This window comes from Terrapene carolina, unplaced genomic scaffold, assembly GCF_002925995.2.
Source record: "Terrapene carolina triunguis isolate 2854851 unplaced genomic scaffold, T_m_triunguis-2.0 Scaffold508, whole genome shotgun sequence".
Taxonomy (NCBI): domain Eukaryota; kingdom Metazoa; phylum Chordata; order Testudines; family Emydidae; genus Terrapene; species Terrapene triunguis.
In genome coordinates, this window is record NW_020664859.1 from 1,278,262 (window position 1) to 1,293,147 (window position 14,886).

General features: G+C 44.5%; 1 protein-coding gene across 2 annotated transcripts in view; it reads right to left on the minus strand.

The window, feature by feature from the left end:
- Positions 1–14,886, minus strand: part of PNPLA7 (patatin like phospholipase domain containing 7) — a 130,852-nt gene that overhangs the window by 64,128 nt on the left and 51,838 nt on the right. For both annotated transcript variants that reach the window (XM_026658720.1, XM_026658719.1), the window contains one exon: positions 7,175–7,331. In XM_026658720.1, the coding sequence (XP_026514505.1) occupies positions 7,175–7,331 (157 nt within the window). The remainder of the gene's footprint in view (positions 1–7,174; positions 7,332–14,886) is intronic.

Sequence of the window (14,886 nt, forward strand, 5' to 3'; positions counted from 1 at the left end):
TCCCGGGCTACCTTGGCAGTTATCCCCCTATTTGTGTGATGAATTAATAAAGAATGCATGAATGTGAAGTAACAATGACTTTATTGCCTCTGCAAGTGGTGATCAAAGGGGGGAGGGGAGGGTGGCTAGCTTACAGGGAAGTAGAGTGAACCAAGGGGCGGGGTTCATCAAGGAGAAACAAACAGAACTTTCACACTGTAGCCTGGCCAGTCATGAAACTGGTTTTTAAAGCTTCTCTGATGCGCACTGCGCCCTGCTGTGCTCTTCTAACCGCCCTGGTGTCTGGCTGCGCGTAATCAGCGGCCAGGCAATTTGCCTCAACCTCCCACCCCGCCATAAATGTCTCCCCCTTACTCTCACAGATATTGTGGAGCGCACAGCAAGCAGTAATAACAATGGAAATATTGGTTTCGCTGAGGTCTATCCGAGTCAGTAAACTGCACCAGTGCGCTTTTAAACATCCAAATGCACATTCTACCACCATTCTGCACTTGCTCAGCCTATAGTTGAACAGGTCCTGACTACTGTCCAGGGTGCCTGTGTATGGCTTCATGAGCCATGGCATTAAGGGGTAGGCTGCGTCCCCAAGGATATCTATAGGCATTTCAACATCCCCAACGGTTATTTTCTGGTCTGGGAAGAAAGTCCCTTCCTGCAGCTTTTGAAACAGACCAGAGTTCCTGAAGACACGAGCGTCATGTACCTTTCCTGGCCATCCCACGTTGATGTTAGTGAAACGTCCCTTGTGATCCACCAGTGCTTGCAGCACCATTGAAAAGTACCCCTTGCGGTTTATGTACTCGCTGACTTGGTATTCCGGTGACAAGATAGGGATATGGGTTCTGTCTATCGCCCCACCACAGTTAGGGAATCCCATTGCAGCAAAGCCATCCACTATGACCTGCAAGTTTCCCAGAGTCACTACCCTTGATAGCAGCAGCTCTTTGATTGCGTTGGCTACTTGGATCACAGCAGCCCCCACAGTAGATTTGCCCACTCCAAATTGATTCCCGACTGACCGGTAGCTGTCTGGCGTTGCAAGCTTCCACGGGGCTATCGCCACTCGCTTCTCAACTGTGAGGGCTGCTCTCATCTTGGTATTCTGGCGCTTCAGGGCAGGGGAAAGCAAGTCACAAAGTTCCATGAAAGTGCCCTTACGCATCCGAAAGTTTCACAGCCACTGGGAATCATCCCACACCTGCAACACTATTCGGTCCCACCAGTCTGTGCTTGTTTCCCGGGCCCAGAATTGGCGTTTCACGGCATGAACCTGCCCCATTAACACCATGATTTGAACATTGCTTTGTGAGAAGTCTATGTCCATATCTATTTCCTCTTCACTCTCATCACCGCGCTGCTGTCGCCTACTCGCCTGGTTTTGCTTTGGCAGGTTCTGGCTCTGCATATACTCCAGGATAATGCGCGTGGTGTTTAAATGCTCATAATTGCCGCGGTGATCTGCGCGGGCTCCATGATCCCAGTGCTATGGCGTCTGGGCTGAAAAAAGGCACGAAACGATTGTCTGCCGTTGCTTTCACGGCAGGGAGGGAGGGAGTGGGGGCCTGATGACATGTACCCAGAATCACCCGCGACACTGTTTTTGCCCCATCAGGCATTGGGATCTCAACCCAGAATTCCAATGGGTGGCGGAGATTGCGGGAACTGTGGGATAGCTACCCATAGGGAAATGCTCCGGAAGTCGACACTAGCCTCGGTACTGTGGACGCAGTCTGCCGACTTAATGCACTTAGAGCATTTTGTGTGGGGACACACACAATCGACCTTATAAAAACGATTTCTAAACAACTGACTTCTATAAATTCAACCTAATTTTGTAGTGTAGACATACCCCTAGTTTTTATTTGTACACTGCAGGAATAAGACAGTCTGGGTAGCAAGTGGGGCCACTCCACACTGGATTAATAGAACAGTACCAAAGCTAGGAATGAGCAGTGTGACAACATATGCTTTGTGTATCAATAAAACTAGACTAAAATCTGCCTGTACAATTTAAAAGTCTATCCCATCTGGATGATAAATAACATTTGACAGATACAGCTCCCTTCATCTCAAAGGCTTGCAAAGAAAGGGCTTTTCAGACTGAGAGGATAATTGTCCCTCCACTATAATTCAGTTCTCTTGGAGGTGCAACCCAGCAGCCATTCTTACGTTAGACTCAGGGCCGGCTCCAGGCACCAGCCGACCAAGCACGTGCTTGGGGCGGCACCTTGTAAGGGGCGGCCAATCTTGGGGTGGCGGGGGGCGCTCGGGGGTTTGGGGTTTTTTTGGTTCGGCGAGGCAGCGGTCGAGGTTTTTGTTGTTGTTGTTTTTGTTTCAGCCGGGCGGTGCTCGGGGGGGGGGGGGGGGGTGTGGGTTCGGTGGGGTGGCGCGGCGCTCGCGGGGGGGGTGTTATGGCAGGGCAGCGCTCTTTTTTTTTGCTTGGGGTGGCAAAAAAATTAGAGCCGGCCCTGGTTAGACTTGTGTGCCTTGGAGGAGATTAGCATGCTCCCTCCCAACCCTTTAAGAGGTGTGGGAAGGCTGATCTATTTTTACTAAAATTAAGTTTATTTCTACAAAGTTACTGAGTGCCATTTTAATTGTGAGGCCTCTGCAGCCATCTGAATCTAGTGATCCAGCACCTGTAATCACCAAGAAGCTCAGAATCTCTGCTTTCTAAAGACACCAAGCTTGAGCTAACATTCCAAGAGGCTGCAGAGATGTAAGAGTTACAGGAAGTTACTTAAAGCTGTTTTAATCCAGTTACAGGAAGTTACTGAAAGCTTTTTTAATCCACAAAACCTTCATAACCTCTCTTAAATCCCTCCATAGGGTCCCAGAATAACACCCCTGCCCTCTAGTGATGGTGCTGCGAAGGCAAGACTGCTGCAGTGATCATGGCATGTTGGGAAATGGGTGCAGAGTTAGAGTTGGGAGGGCAGGGAACAAGTGAACTTAAAGAGAGAGTGGGATGGAAGGGAGGACCTGAGATTGCTATGGAAGTAAAACCAAGCAGAAAATGTGGGGAAGTTTGTGGGCTTTGTTATATGGACACTCCCCTTGAAGTGACTGTGTGTGTGTATTTGGTAAAGGTCGGAACCCACAATGTAGGGGTTTATTTAAATTAATGATTGTCAGTCCATCCAATTTTAGAAGTGTAACTGGGTGGGTGGGGGGAACCATAATAAGCTATAGCTGTGGGAAAGTAGCCAAACCCATAGCTGACTACAGCTGGAGAAGCCACCTGCAAAAGGCAATGTTAGAATAGATGCCAGTTGCAGATTTCTCTGTCTCCCACTATAAGTCTCACAAGATATAAGAGGACTGTTAGTTTCAATCCAGCTTGGAAACTTCAATATCTCAGTCCAATATATGGAGATATACCTATCTTATAGAACTGGAAGGGACCCTGAAAGGTCATCAAGTCCAGCCCCCCGCCTTCACTAGCAGGACCAAGTACTGATTTTGCCCCAGATCCCTAAGTGGCCCCCTCAAAGACTGAACTCACAACCCTGGGTTTAGCAGGCCAATGCTCAAATCATTGAGCTATCCCTCCCTCCTAAAAATCCCTAAATGGCCCCCTCAAGGATTGAACTCACAACCCTGGGTTTAGCAGGCCAATGCTCAAATCACTGAGCTATCCCTCCCCCCTCGACTTCATCAGGTCACTTTCCTTTCATTAGAAAAAACAAATTGGAAACAATTTTTATATGAAAACTAGAAATAAAATAAATACATTAAATCACTTTATAATTGGAAGATCCCAGTCATCTATAACCAGCACTGCTTGGTGGTACGGCAGTTTTGTGGGTGTTTTTTGGTGTTTTTAATTCCCCAAACAAATTATAAATTGTTATTTAAACAGTCAGCACACAGCTAAGTGTAGCTAAAAAACCCAGAGTTTCGTATATTTAAAAAAATAATTAACATTTTCCTCCCTAATGCAGTACCTGACCTCTGGAACACTGGGGCTACATCTTACATCAGACATTTGGTTCTTAGTTAGTTTAGAGAAGAATTACCTCAGTCAATCACTTCTACTCAAAAGATGACAGCATGTGAAAGTGAAAGAGAGAAAGTTATATGGTCAGACTTGGAAAGAAAACAGACTCCAGCACATAAAAAGACAAACAATGATAAACACCAGCTAACACTTGTGCAAACATGTACATTCACACATAGGGCTGGTCCACACTAACCCCCCACTTCGAACTAAGATACGCAACTTCAGCTACGTTATTCACGTAGCTGAAGTCGAACTATCTTAGTTCGAACTTACCGCGGGTCCACACGCGGCAGGCAGGCTCCCCCGTTGACTCCGCGTACTCCTCTCGCGGAGCAGGAGTACCGGGGTCGACGGCGAGCACTTCCGGGATTGATCCGGGATCGATTTATCGCGTCTAGACAAGACACGATAAATCGATCCCAGAAGATCAATTGCTTACCGCCGGACCCGGAGGTAAGTATAGACGTACCCTGAGAGTAGGGCTGGTGTACATGTAGAAGTAACGGGTGTCTATTTCAGCCCTGCAGTCCTCAGGAACTCACACAGATCCGACCTACCACTATGGTAGTGGAAACTTAACAGTCCCTCTCTGGCAGCCTAGGGCCTTGCGTGTTACAATGTTATCATTGTGCAGGTTTCTCTGTCTCCTTAGGAGAAAAGATTTTCCAGGACTTGAGGATTCTCTTGCCTTTGCTTCCTGCACTAGGCAAATTCATAACAAGTTTGGAGTGACAGACTGGCTGCTTGATGGGTAGCTTTGGGTGATTAACATACAGCCTGTCTTCAAAAATGGACTGGGAGGCATTCCTTTAAATTAGGGCTGTCGATTAATCGCAGTTAACTCATGCGATTAACTCAAACAAATTAATTACAGTTTTAATCGCACTGTTAAACAATAGAATACCAATTGAAATTTATTAATTATTTTTGGATGTTTTTCTACATTTTCAAATATATTGATTTCAATTACAACACAGAATACAAAGTGTACAGTGCTCACTTTATATTATTATTTTTATTACAAATATTTGCACAGTAAAAAGATAAACAAAAGAAATAGTATTTTTTAATTCACCTCATACAAGTACTGTAGTGCAATCTCTTTATCGTGAAAGTGAAGCTTACAAATGTAAATTTATTTTTGTAACATAACTGCACTCAAAAACAAAACAATGAAAAACTTTAGAGCCTACAAGTCCACTCAGTCCTACTCTCATTCAGACAATTGCTAAGACAAACAAGTTTGTTTACATTTACGGGAGATAATGCTGCCCACTTCTTATTTACAGTGTCACCAGAAATTGAGAACAGACGTTCACACGGGACTTTTGCAGCTGGCATTGCAAGGTATTTACGTGCCAGATATGCTAAACATTCATATGGCCCTTCATGCTTCAGCCGCCATTCCAGAGGACATGCTTTCATGCTGATGACGCTCGTTAAAAAAATAATGCGTTAATTAAATTTGTGACTGAACCCCTCGGGGGAGAATTGTATGTCTCCGGCTCTATTTTACCCACATTCTGCCATATATTTCATGTTATAGTAGTCTCAGTTGATGACTCGGCAAATGTTCATTTTAAGAACACTTTTGCTGCAGATTTGACAAAATGCAAAGAAGGTACCAATGTGAGATTTCTAAAGATAGCTACAGCACTTGACCCAAGGTTTAAGAATCTGAAGTGCCTTCCAAAATCTGAGAGGGATGAGGTGTGGAGCCTGCTTTCAGAAATCATACCACCAAAAAAGAAAATCAACTGTCTGCTGGTGTGGAGCATGCTTTCAGAAGTCTTAAAAGAGCAACACTCCGATGTGGAAACTACAGAACCTGAACCACCAAAAAAGAAAATCAACCTTCTGCTGGTGGCATTTGACTCAGATAATGAAAATGAACATGCGTCGGTCCGCACTGCTTTGGATTGTTATCGAGCAGAACCCGTCATTAGCATGGAAGCATGTCCTCTGGAATGGTGGTTGAAGCATGAAGGCACATATGAATCTTTCGCGCATCTGGCATGTAAATATCTTGCGCCGCCGGCTACAACAGTGCCATGAGAACACTTTGTTCTCACTTTCAGGTAACACTGTGAACAAGAAGCGGGCAGCATTATCTCCTGCAAATGTAAACAAACTTGTTTGACTGAACGATTGGCTGAACAAGAAGTAGGACTGAGTGGACTTGTAGGCTCTAAAGTTTTACATTGTTTTATTTTTGAATGCAGTTATTTTTTGTACATAATTCTACATTTGTAAATTCAACTTTCATGATAAAGAGATTGCACTACAGTACTTGTATTAGGTGAACTGAAAAATACTATTTATTTTTTTACAACGGAAATATTTGTAATAAAAATAAATATGAAGTGAGCATTGTACACTTTGTATTCTGTTTTATAATTGAAATCAATATATTTGAAAATGTAGAAAACATCCAAAAATATTTAAATAAATGTTATTGTATTATTGTTTAACAATGTGATTAATCACGATTAATTTTTTTAATTGTGATTAAATTTTTTTAATCGCTTGACAGCCCTACTTTAAATTCAAGCTCCTGTACTGTCTATTCACTGCACAGAATGCATTAATGTGATCCTTCCCCATAACACATCCACCCTAAACCCACCTGTACAATGAGAGAAAGAAAAGCCAGATCCACAGCAAGAAGTCAGCTCAGTACAGCCCCGGAGTCAGGCATTTGTCCTACTGATGCAGTGTAATATTACAAAATATGATCAAGTCCAGCAAAGTGCCCTAAGAGCGATCTGTTTTTCCAACAGACATAGGTAAATATGCTCGATGATCAAAACATCAGATTCCTGATTTATGGAGATTAGTTTTGTACAGAGCTGCTGACATGCCTCACTGCAGTTGCCACCAGTTCTGTCTACAGGAAGCATCCTATACAGGAAGCATGCCCACAAAGCATCTCATGCTCTGTAGGAGTGTACACTTTTGCATAAGGCACTAGCAGCTTCTCATCCTTCACTATTGGTAAAACAAACACATCAGAGGCATTTCAAACACCCTTCTTCACCTCTCCTAATATCCAGAGGCTGTATTCTGACCCTGGACTGCTGCTTCTGCGTTGCCATGTGTGCTGTGGCTAATGTCAAAACTCCTATATATTAAAAGTGGAAAAGAACATAAACATATATTCTACGTTCTTACCATTGCCCATTGCCTGGCTTTGATCCTCATTTGATTATAGCTACGCTCTTCAGCATACAGTGCACTCATGAATGAGCCAATGGAAGTTCCTCCAATCATATCAACTGGAATGCCTGCTTCGATCAGTGCCCTGATAATTCCCACCTGGGAGCACCCCCTGTGTCAGAAGAAAAAAAACACTATCAGACAAGCAGAATTGTTAAAGGAAAATTCAAACTATTACCCCTTAAGGGAAAAGAGTCAGGAAAGCACGTGTTTTGTGCATTATACAAACCATCTGTGACACTATATGAAGCACAGAAATTAGAAATGAAAAAGGCACCAATCTGTCCATCCTCTCACCAGTGTAGAATTGTTCTCTACATTTTCAAGTGCTTTGCCCAGTCTAGTTTTAAATATCCTAGTGATAAAGTGAGTGCCATTTCCTTGGGAGACTCTTTTACCATCTATAAATCTCAGTTGTACAAACTTCCTATGCTCAATTTCATCCCATTCCTGTCACTGCCCCTTGGATCACTTTACACAAATCCTCTCCCTCCTTGCTACACATCCTACACGTACTTCAAACAGCTACACGTATTTAATTCTTTCCATCTAAGGCCATGTCTACACTTAAACTGCTCCAGCAGCAGCTATGCCACTGGAGCACTTCAGCTTAGACACTCACTACAGCAACAGGAGAGGTTTCTCTGTCGGCGTAGTTAATCAGCCTCTCCAAGAGGCAGTAGCTAAGTCAATGGAAACATTCTTCTATTGACCTAGTGCAGTTTACACTGGGCATTAGGTCGGCTTAACTACATTGCTCAGGGGGGTGGATTTTTCACACCTGAGTGACGTAGCTGAGTCAACATAATTTCTTAGTGTAGACCTGGCCTACCTTAATCTCCCCGAATGCTGGAATGCTTTGAGGCAGTCTCATCTCAGTTACACTAGTGAAAATGGCTTCATTGGAGTCACTGTAGAGATACACTGTTGTAAACAAGGGCAGTATTCGACCCTTTTATTGCTCCTCTCTGAATTCTCCACCCTACTCATCCATCACTACACTTTCTTGCCCGGGACTAAGCAGAGTATTTTAGCGATGGTCTCACCACTGCCAGAGAATCCTATCAGTTTTAAAACTCTAAATGGTGGCTGCCTTCAAGACTTGTTCCCTGCACCTGGTACTGATGAGTCTCTGCGCTCACACACCTGCCCTGCACTTCAACCTCATGTCTGAAGTCAGCAACTTGCTTTTGCCAATGTTGCTTTTGACAAGCAGAAGGTCCTGCAGTGTGGAACTTGCTATCTGCTTAAATCCACAGCCTTTGTGGATTTTCTAAAATGTTAATGAAGTATTTTAAAGCTTGTCTTTCTCAAAGGTTGTTTTTAGAAAGACCAGCACTGGCCCTAGGTCTGTCTTCTTCCCTTCTACCGTTTTTTCATCCCTGTATAATCAGATACCCTTGTTCATGTGTGTATGTATGAAGAGGGTGGGATTTGATTTTGTTTTTATCACTCTGGATTTGTTTTTATTCTGTTGTATGGCTCCCTGAGCCTCCTGGGTCCATATAAATAACATTAGTATTATTTCTATGAGGTAATATCTTTTACTGGACCATTACCTCACCTATCTTTTCTCACTAATATCCTGGGACCAACACAGCTACAACAACACTGCATACATATTATTTCTATGGACAAGCTACATCACCCATATGCCTTGTAATGACAGAGGACCCCCACCCCAAACAAAATGAATGGGATTTCCCTTTACACAGAGGTTATACATTTAGTTAGCTACCCCAGCAGTGAAAGGGTCAGAGGCATCCCTTCTGAAGCAAGGGCCTGTAAAAGAGAGTGGTGAGTATGGTTTTGTTGCTTTGAAGGGACTGTGTATAGACACTCATGCTGAACTATGCTTTTTTCACAAGAGACTGACCAGATGATGCTTCCGATTCCCAACCCCCCAGAGTGAAAGGTCTGAATGCAGCTTTGCTATTTAATTTATTGATTAAAAATACCTCATGAAACTTTTCAACAGCTAGTCAAAGCTGGATCTTCAAAACCTACAGTCCACATAAGCCAGGGCAGCCTGCCAAAGCAAGCTGCATGCAGAAGGAGGCAGTCAGCCAAGCAGCACGTGTTCTGTTCGCTAACAGCTAGCAGTTACCCTATATATCCAGAGTAGGCCATCTGCATATTATGACAGAATAGTAAAAATTCAAGTCAGAAGCAAGACCTTCAGCTAGCTAACAACAACAACACGATGAAAGAAAGTGCAAGGCAGGATAGCAGTGACTGCACACCTCTTGTGGGATCAGGCAGTTTCACATGGGATCCTTATTTGTTTCATGGCGACACCAACAAATACAACATACTCATGCAACATACCCATTGTGGAGGGACACAGGTAACTTGAGCCAGCACTGCACATACCACCAGCAGCAGAGGTGTGCACTACATTAGGAATGCATTAGGAAAGCCTTGTTCCCCTAACTGCCAGAGGGCTGAGCACCCATTACTCCCATCAAGGTCAGTGGGAGTGATGAAATCAGGCCAGCACTACTTTAGATAGATCTGGGGGGTGAGCTATGTTGCAGAAAGGACCATACAGCTCTCAGACAGCTGTCCTTAACATCAAAGCCATTTGTATGGGCATACTTCAATAGTGCTTTCCCTCAGTTATAACTTACACTTGCCCCTCAGCACATACAGGACTCTGGGTATCAAATAAAAGCTCCTTCCTTCTCGCTCCACCTCTCCCCTACATGTTAAGCTACTGCAGGATTATTCCAAAGGGCATCCCTAAGGAATTCCTCTGGTTGAGAGGAAATGGGTCTAAATGGTTAGTGCAAAGAACCCAGGAGTAAGACTCCTGGATTCCGTTTTCAGCTCTCATCCTAACTAGCTGTCTGTCTTGAACAAGTCAAGTGATTAACCATTCTGGGCTTCGGTTTCCCTGTAGAGGGGGTGCAGTCCTATCTACTGTGCCCTCCTCTCAGAGTCAATGCTTGCAAAGTGCTTGAGGGATCTCAAATAAATGGTGTTACATGCTGCAAGTGCAAAGTATTATTTGTCCCCCTAGTGATAATTACAAAGAGGTTACACTCTTATTTTCTGGGAAGAAGCATGGTGTGAGGGGTGGATAAAGGTATGTTCTCAGTATTCTCAGGGCAAGCCTTTCTCACCCCAAAACATACCACCTCAGCCACTGGCTTCAAATTTGGAGTTTCACGTATGGGGGGGGATCAACGTGGAGCTAACTTCGCCTTTCTGGCAGAAGGTCTTGCAGAAAAATTCCTGGTCACAAATTTCTTAGTCCCCAGAGGTAAATGCGTCAGCATTTGTTAGAGGCTTTAAATGCGTGAAGAAAGAGCTTAACTGGTAAAAGGAAAAAAAATCCTTCAGAGACAAGCACACGTGTATGCTACACACGTGCCCAGCCACACTACAAATCAGTTACGGCTCGCTGGAAAAATGAGCAAATACAGCAGGACATTTCAGATTAAACTGTCAGTAGGAATATAGACTGGCCTCTGTGCTGAGGTCAGAGAACTGAAGGGAAACAAAATTAATACAGAACAGATCCCACACGCTAAGATTTTCTCTTCCTGAAATTACATTTAAACTTCAATAGGATGTTCTCTGTCAGGGGGAATAAAAACATACAAGGCAGCATATGCTGAGCAGAAGGGTCACTCACTTTCCACGCTGCCTGCGATTCCTGACATAGCATGGTAGAAATGCAGCAATCTAATACTGTATTAGCTTCCAAAGCCCATTTCAATTTCGGAAGGGAAGAGCCAGTATAACTCAGAATTGAGTCTCCACATTATTTCACTCTCCTCTAACAGACTCATCAAGGTGAAATGAGCAGGTACCATTTCTTTTCAAATCATCATTTAAGATAAAATCAAGGTCAGGGATGCTGCAGAACTGCATTGTGTCTCTACCAAAAGCCATCTTGGATTTGGCAATACTGTCTGCTACACAAAGTTCCCAAGGTAATTAGATGAGAGAGTACATTGAAAAGGAAATTGCCCAAAGGAGACTAAAATGGGCTATACAATAGCCTAAAGCATCTGAATTAAACGTCTCCCACAACCTTACAAACTTTGGCCATGTACGGTGATAAGAGTAACAACAACAACAACTTGGCCTTTCTACAGCATCTTAAATCTAAGAATCCCAAAGCACTTTACAAACTTTCATTAGGCCTCACAACATATGTGTGAGGTTAAGTACAGATAGATATATTATACCCGCTGGAGAGATGGGAAAACCTGGCACAAAAAAGTCCCCAAAATCTTAATGAGTCAATGACAGAGCTGAAAATAGAAGCAAGGAGTCTTGAGCCCCCAGTCCACTGCTTTAACCATTAGTCCACGCTCTGTTTCTGGACAAAGCAGTAACAGTTCTTGGAAAAGAGGTCTGGCTACTGCATTTGTGCACAGCTTAGGTCAGTCAGCTTGGTGTGTTGAAAATATAATTGGTTTATCACCGCAGCAGCAGGACTAAGAGTAATAAATACAGGGAGCCCTGTGCTAGAACTCAGCAATATTTATTTATTTTAGTGTTTTTCAGATGCCCCTGCCACAGTTTCTCTGGGCACATGCACTGAACAGAAAAAAAGATACAAAATTAGAATAACAAGAACTGGTTAACAGCTGCAGAGAGGAGGCTAGAATGCACCTCTCCACAGGATAATGGAGTAAGCTGCTAACAGCACCTAATATAAAAGAGGATGTTACTTACCTGTAACTGGAGGTTCTTCAAGATGTGTGGTCTCTATCTGTATTCCACTGTGGGTTACGCATCTGCACCGTGTGCCTGGAGTTCGAGAATTTGAAAGTAGTCTCTGTTGGTCCATGCATGTGCCCTGGTTTGCCTCGTGCTCCCGACCGAGGCGATAAAGGGTGGGGTGGACCTCCCGTTTCTTCAGTTCCTTCTCCACCATGAATCAGATAAGTTCCAAAGCAGAGGGAAAAGAAGGCTGGTAGTGGAATATATATAGGGACTACACATCTCGAACAACCTCCAGTTACAGGTAAGTAACCTCATCGTCTTCTTTGAGTTATGGTCCCTATTGTATTCCACTGTAAGTGATTGACAGACAGTACCTAAATAGGTGGATGGTGTGAGGATGAGGACAGTAGGAGCGAGCGGAGATCTGCCGTCCCAAATGAGGCGTCAGCAGCCGAGTCTTGTACCAAAGTGTAATGTCTTGCAAATGTGTGGACGGAGTTCCATGTGGCCGCTTTACAAATGTCTAGGAGGGATACGTCCTGAAGACAGACTATAGTTGTGGTGTGTGCTTGTACCCCCATGAGGGAGCAGGGGGGGAAGGTTTGAGAGTGGATAGCAGGGTAGGATGCAACCAGATATCCATTTGGCCATTCTCTGGGTGGAGATGGTGTGACCTCTGACGCTCCGCTATAGCAACAAACAGCCTCAGGGATTTTCTGAATGATCTCGTTCTCTGCAGGTAAAAGGCCAAAGATTGTTGAACAGAGAGTGGAGCCTATGCTCTTTTGCAAACACTTGTGGTTTTGAGAAGAACAAGGTAAATGAATGGATTGGTGAAGGTAAAATTCCAAAACCACTTTAGGGATACATTTGGGATGTAGGTGTAAAGAAACCTTATCTTTGTGAAATATAGTATATGGAGTGTGTGCCATCATTGCTCCAGGTTCACCAACCCTCCTTGCCCATGTGATAGCTATGAGAAAGATGACCTTCATGGAGAGGAGCAACAAGGAGCAAGTCACCAAGGGTTCAAAGGGGAGCCATATCAGAACCCAAAGAATGAGATTCAGGTCCCTTTAGGGTGTCATCTTTCAAAGAGGTGGGAAAATTCTTATCTGGCCTTTCCAGAATTGAGTGGTTAGCAGGTACGCGAAAACAGTGTAGCTATCTGTAGGGGGATGGAATGCACTGATAGCCATCAAATGGACTTGCAGGGAACTGAGAGATAAGCCCAATGTCTACAGAGATAGGATATAGTCTAGGATGAGTGGGATACCCATAGTTCTGGTAGAACGCCTCTCTGCTGCATCCAGGATGAGAAGCATTTCCAGCTCGATTGGTAACATTTCCTAGTTGAGTCCTTTCTGCTATTAGAGAGGAGCATACCTGTTCTAGAGCTGATGACTATCCAAATACCACGCCCTGAGGTGAAGCAGTAGGGGATTGGAGTGTTTGATCCTGCCATTGCACGGGATCGGAAGCTCAGGGAATATTGTGAGGGTAATCGGGGGATGAGATGACAGGCACAGGAAGTTGGGGAACCAAAACTGTCTGGGCCAGAAAAGGACGATCAGGATGACTGTCACTCTGTCTTATCAGATCTTGTGTACCACTTGTGGCGGAAGCGGTAGAGGAGGGAAGGCGCAGTTGAACTGGTCTGACCAGGGAAGAAGGAGAGCATTACCCTGGGAGCAGTAACCTAGGACTCCTCTGGAGCAAAGAGACTCACTTGTTGTTGGCCTGGGAAGCGAACAGATCCCTGGTTTGGTTTCCCCATTGAGTGAAAATATCATTAAGCACAGTGTCATGAAGTTCCCACTTGTGGTCGATTGCGAAGTGCCTGCTGACGGAGTCCACGAGCACATTCTGTGTCCCCAGAAGGTAGGTTGCAGATAGGGTGATCTGATTGCTGATGCACCAGCTCCAGAGATTGACTGCTTTTGCACACAGGGAGGCAGATCTCGCTCCCCCTGTTCGTTGATGTAGATTTTGTTGTCTGACATTATGAGGACGTGGTGAGAGCGGATTAAATGAAGAAAGGACTCGCAGGTCTTCCCTACCGCCTGTAGTTCCAGGACATTGATGTGCATTCTGGACTCTCAAGATGTCTACGTTCCCTGTGCTATGTGGTTGCCCATATGGGCTCCACAACCTAGTAGGGACACATCCGTAATGATGGTCTTGTCCAGTGAAGAGGGGAGAAAGGAGACCCCTATGCATACGTGATGAGGATTTGTCTACCACAGGTTGGAAGACAGTTCCTTGGAGGGAAAGTCAGTGTGAGGTTCATAGACTGGCAGCTTGGGGAGTAAACCAACTGTAGCCATGCCTGAAGGCAATGAAGCTGGAGTCTTGTGAATGGAGTGACATAGGTGCATGAGGCCATGTGGCTGAGGAAGGACAAACATGTTTTGACCTTTACTTGAGGGTTGCGTGTGATGTAAGCTAAGATGTCATTCATGGTCTTTACCCTGTCTGTGGGCAAATACACTCTGGCAGTGATAGACTTCAAGGTTGCCCCGATTAAGTTCAAAGCTTGTGTGGGGGTAAGAACAGATTTTTTGATGTTCTCACTGAGCCCCAGTGAGGAATGGAGACGGAGCATCATAGAGGTTGGCATAAAGGCTTCCCAGCAAGATCTGGCAGAAAGGACCCAGTCATTGAGGTAAGGGAAGACAAGGAGGCCAGGACATCTGACGTGAGCTGCTACCACAGAAAATACCTTGGTAAAGACTCTGGGGGCAGTGGCTATCCCAAAGGGTCAAACTCTATATTGGAAATGGTCTCAGCCCGCTGGAAATCTGAGAAACCGCCTGTGGGCGGGATGAATATTGACATGAAAGTACACATCCTTCATATCAAGAGCTGTGAATCATATGCCCTTTTCTAGAGATGGAATTATCACTGCCAATATAACCATACAAAATTTGAGTTTGCGAATAAAGTGGTTGAGGTGGCAGAGGTCGAGGATTGATCTCCACCCA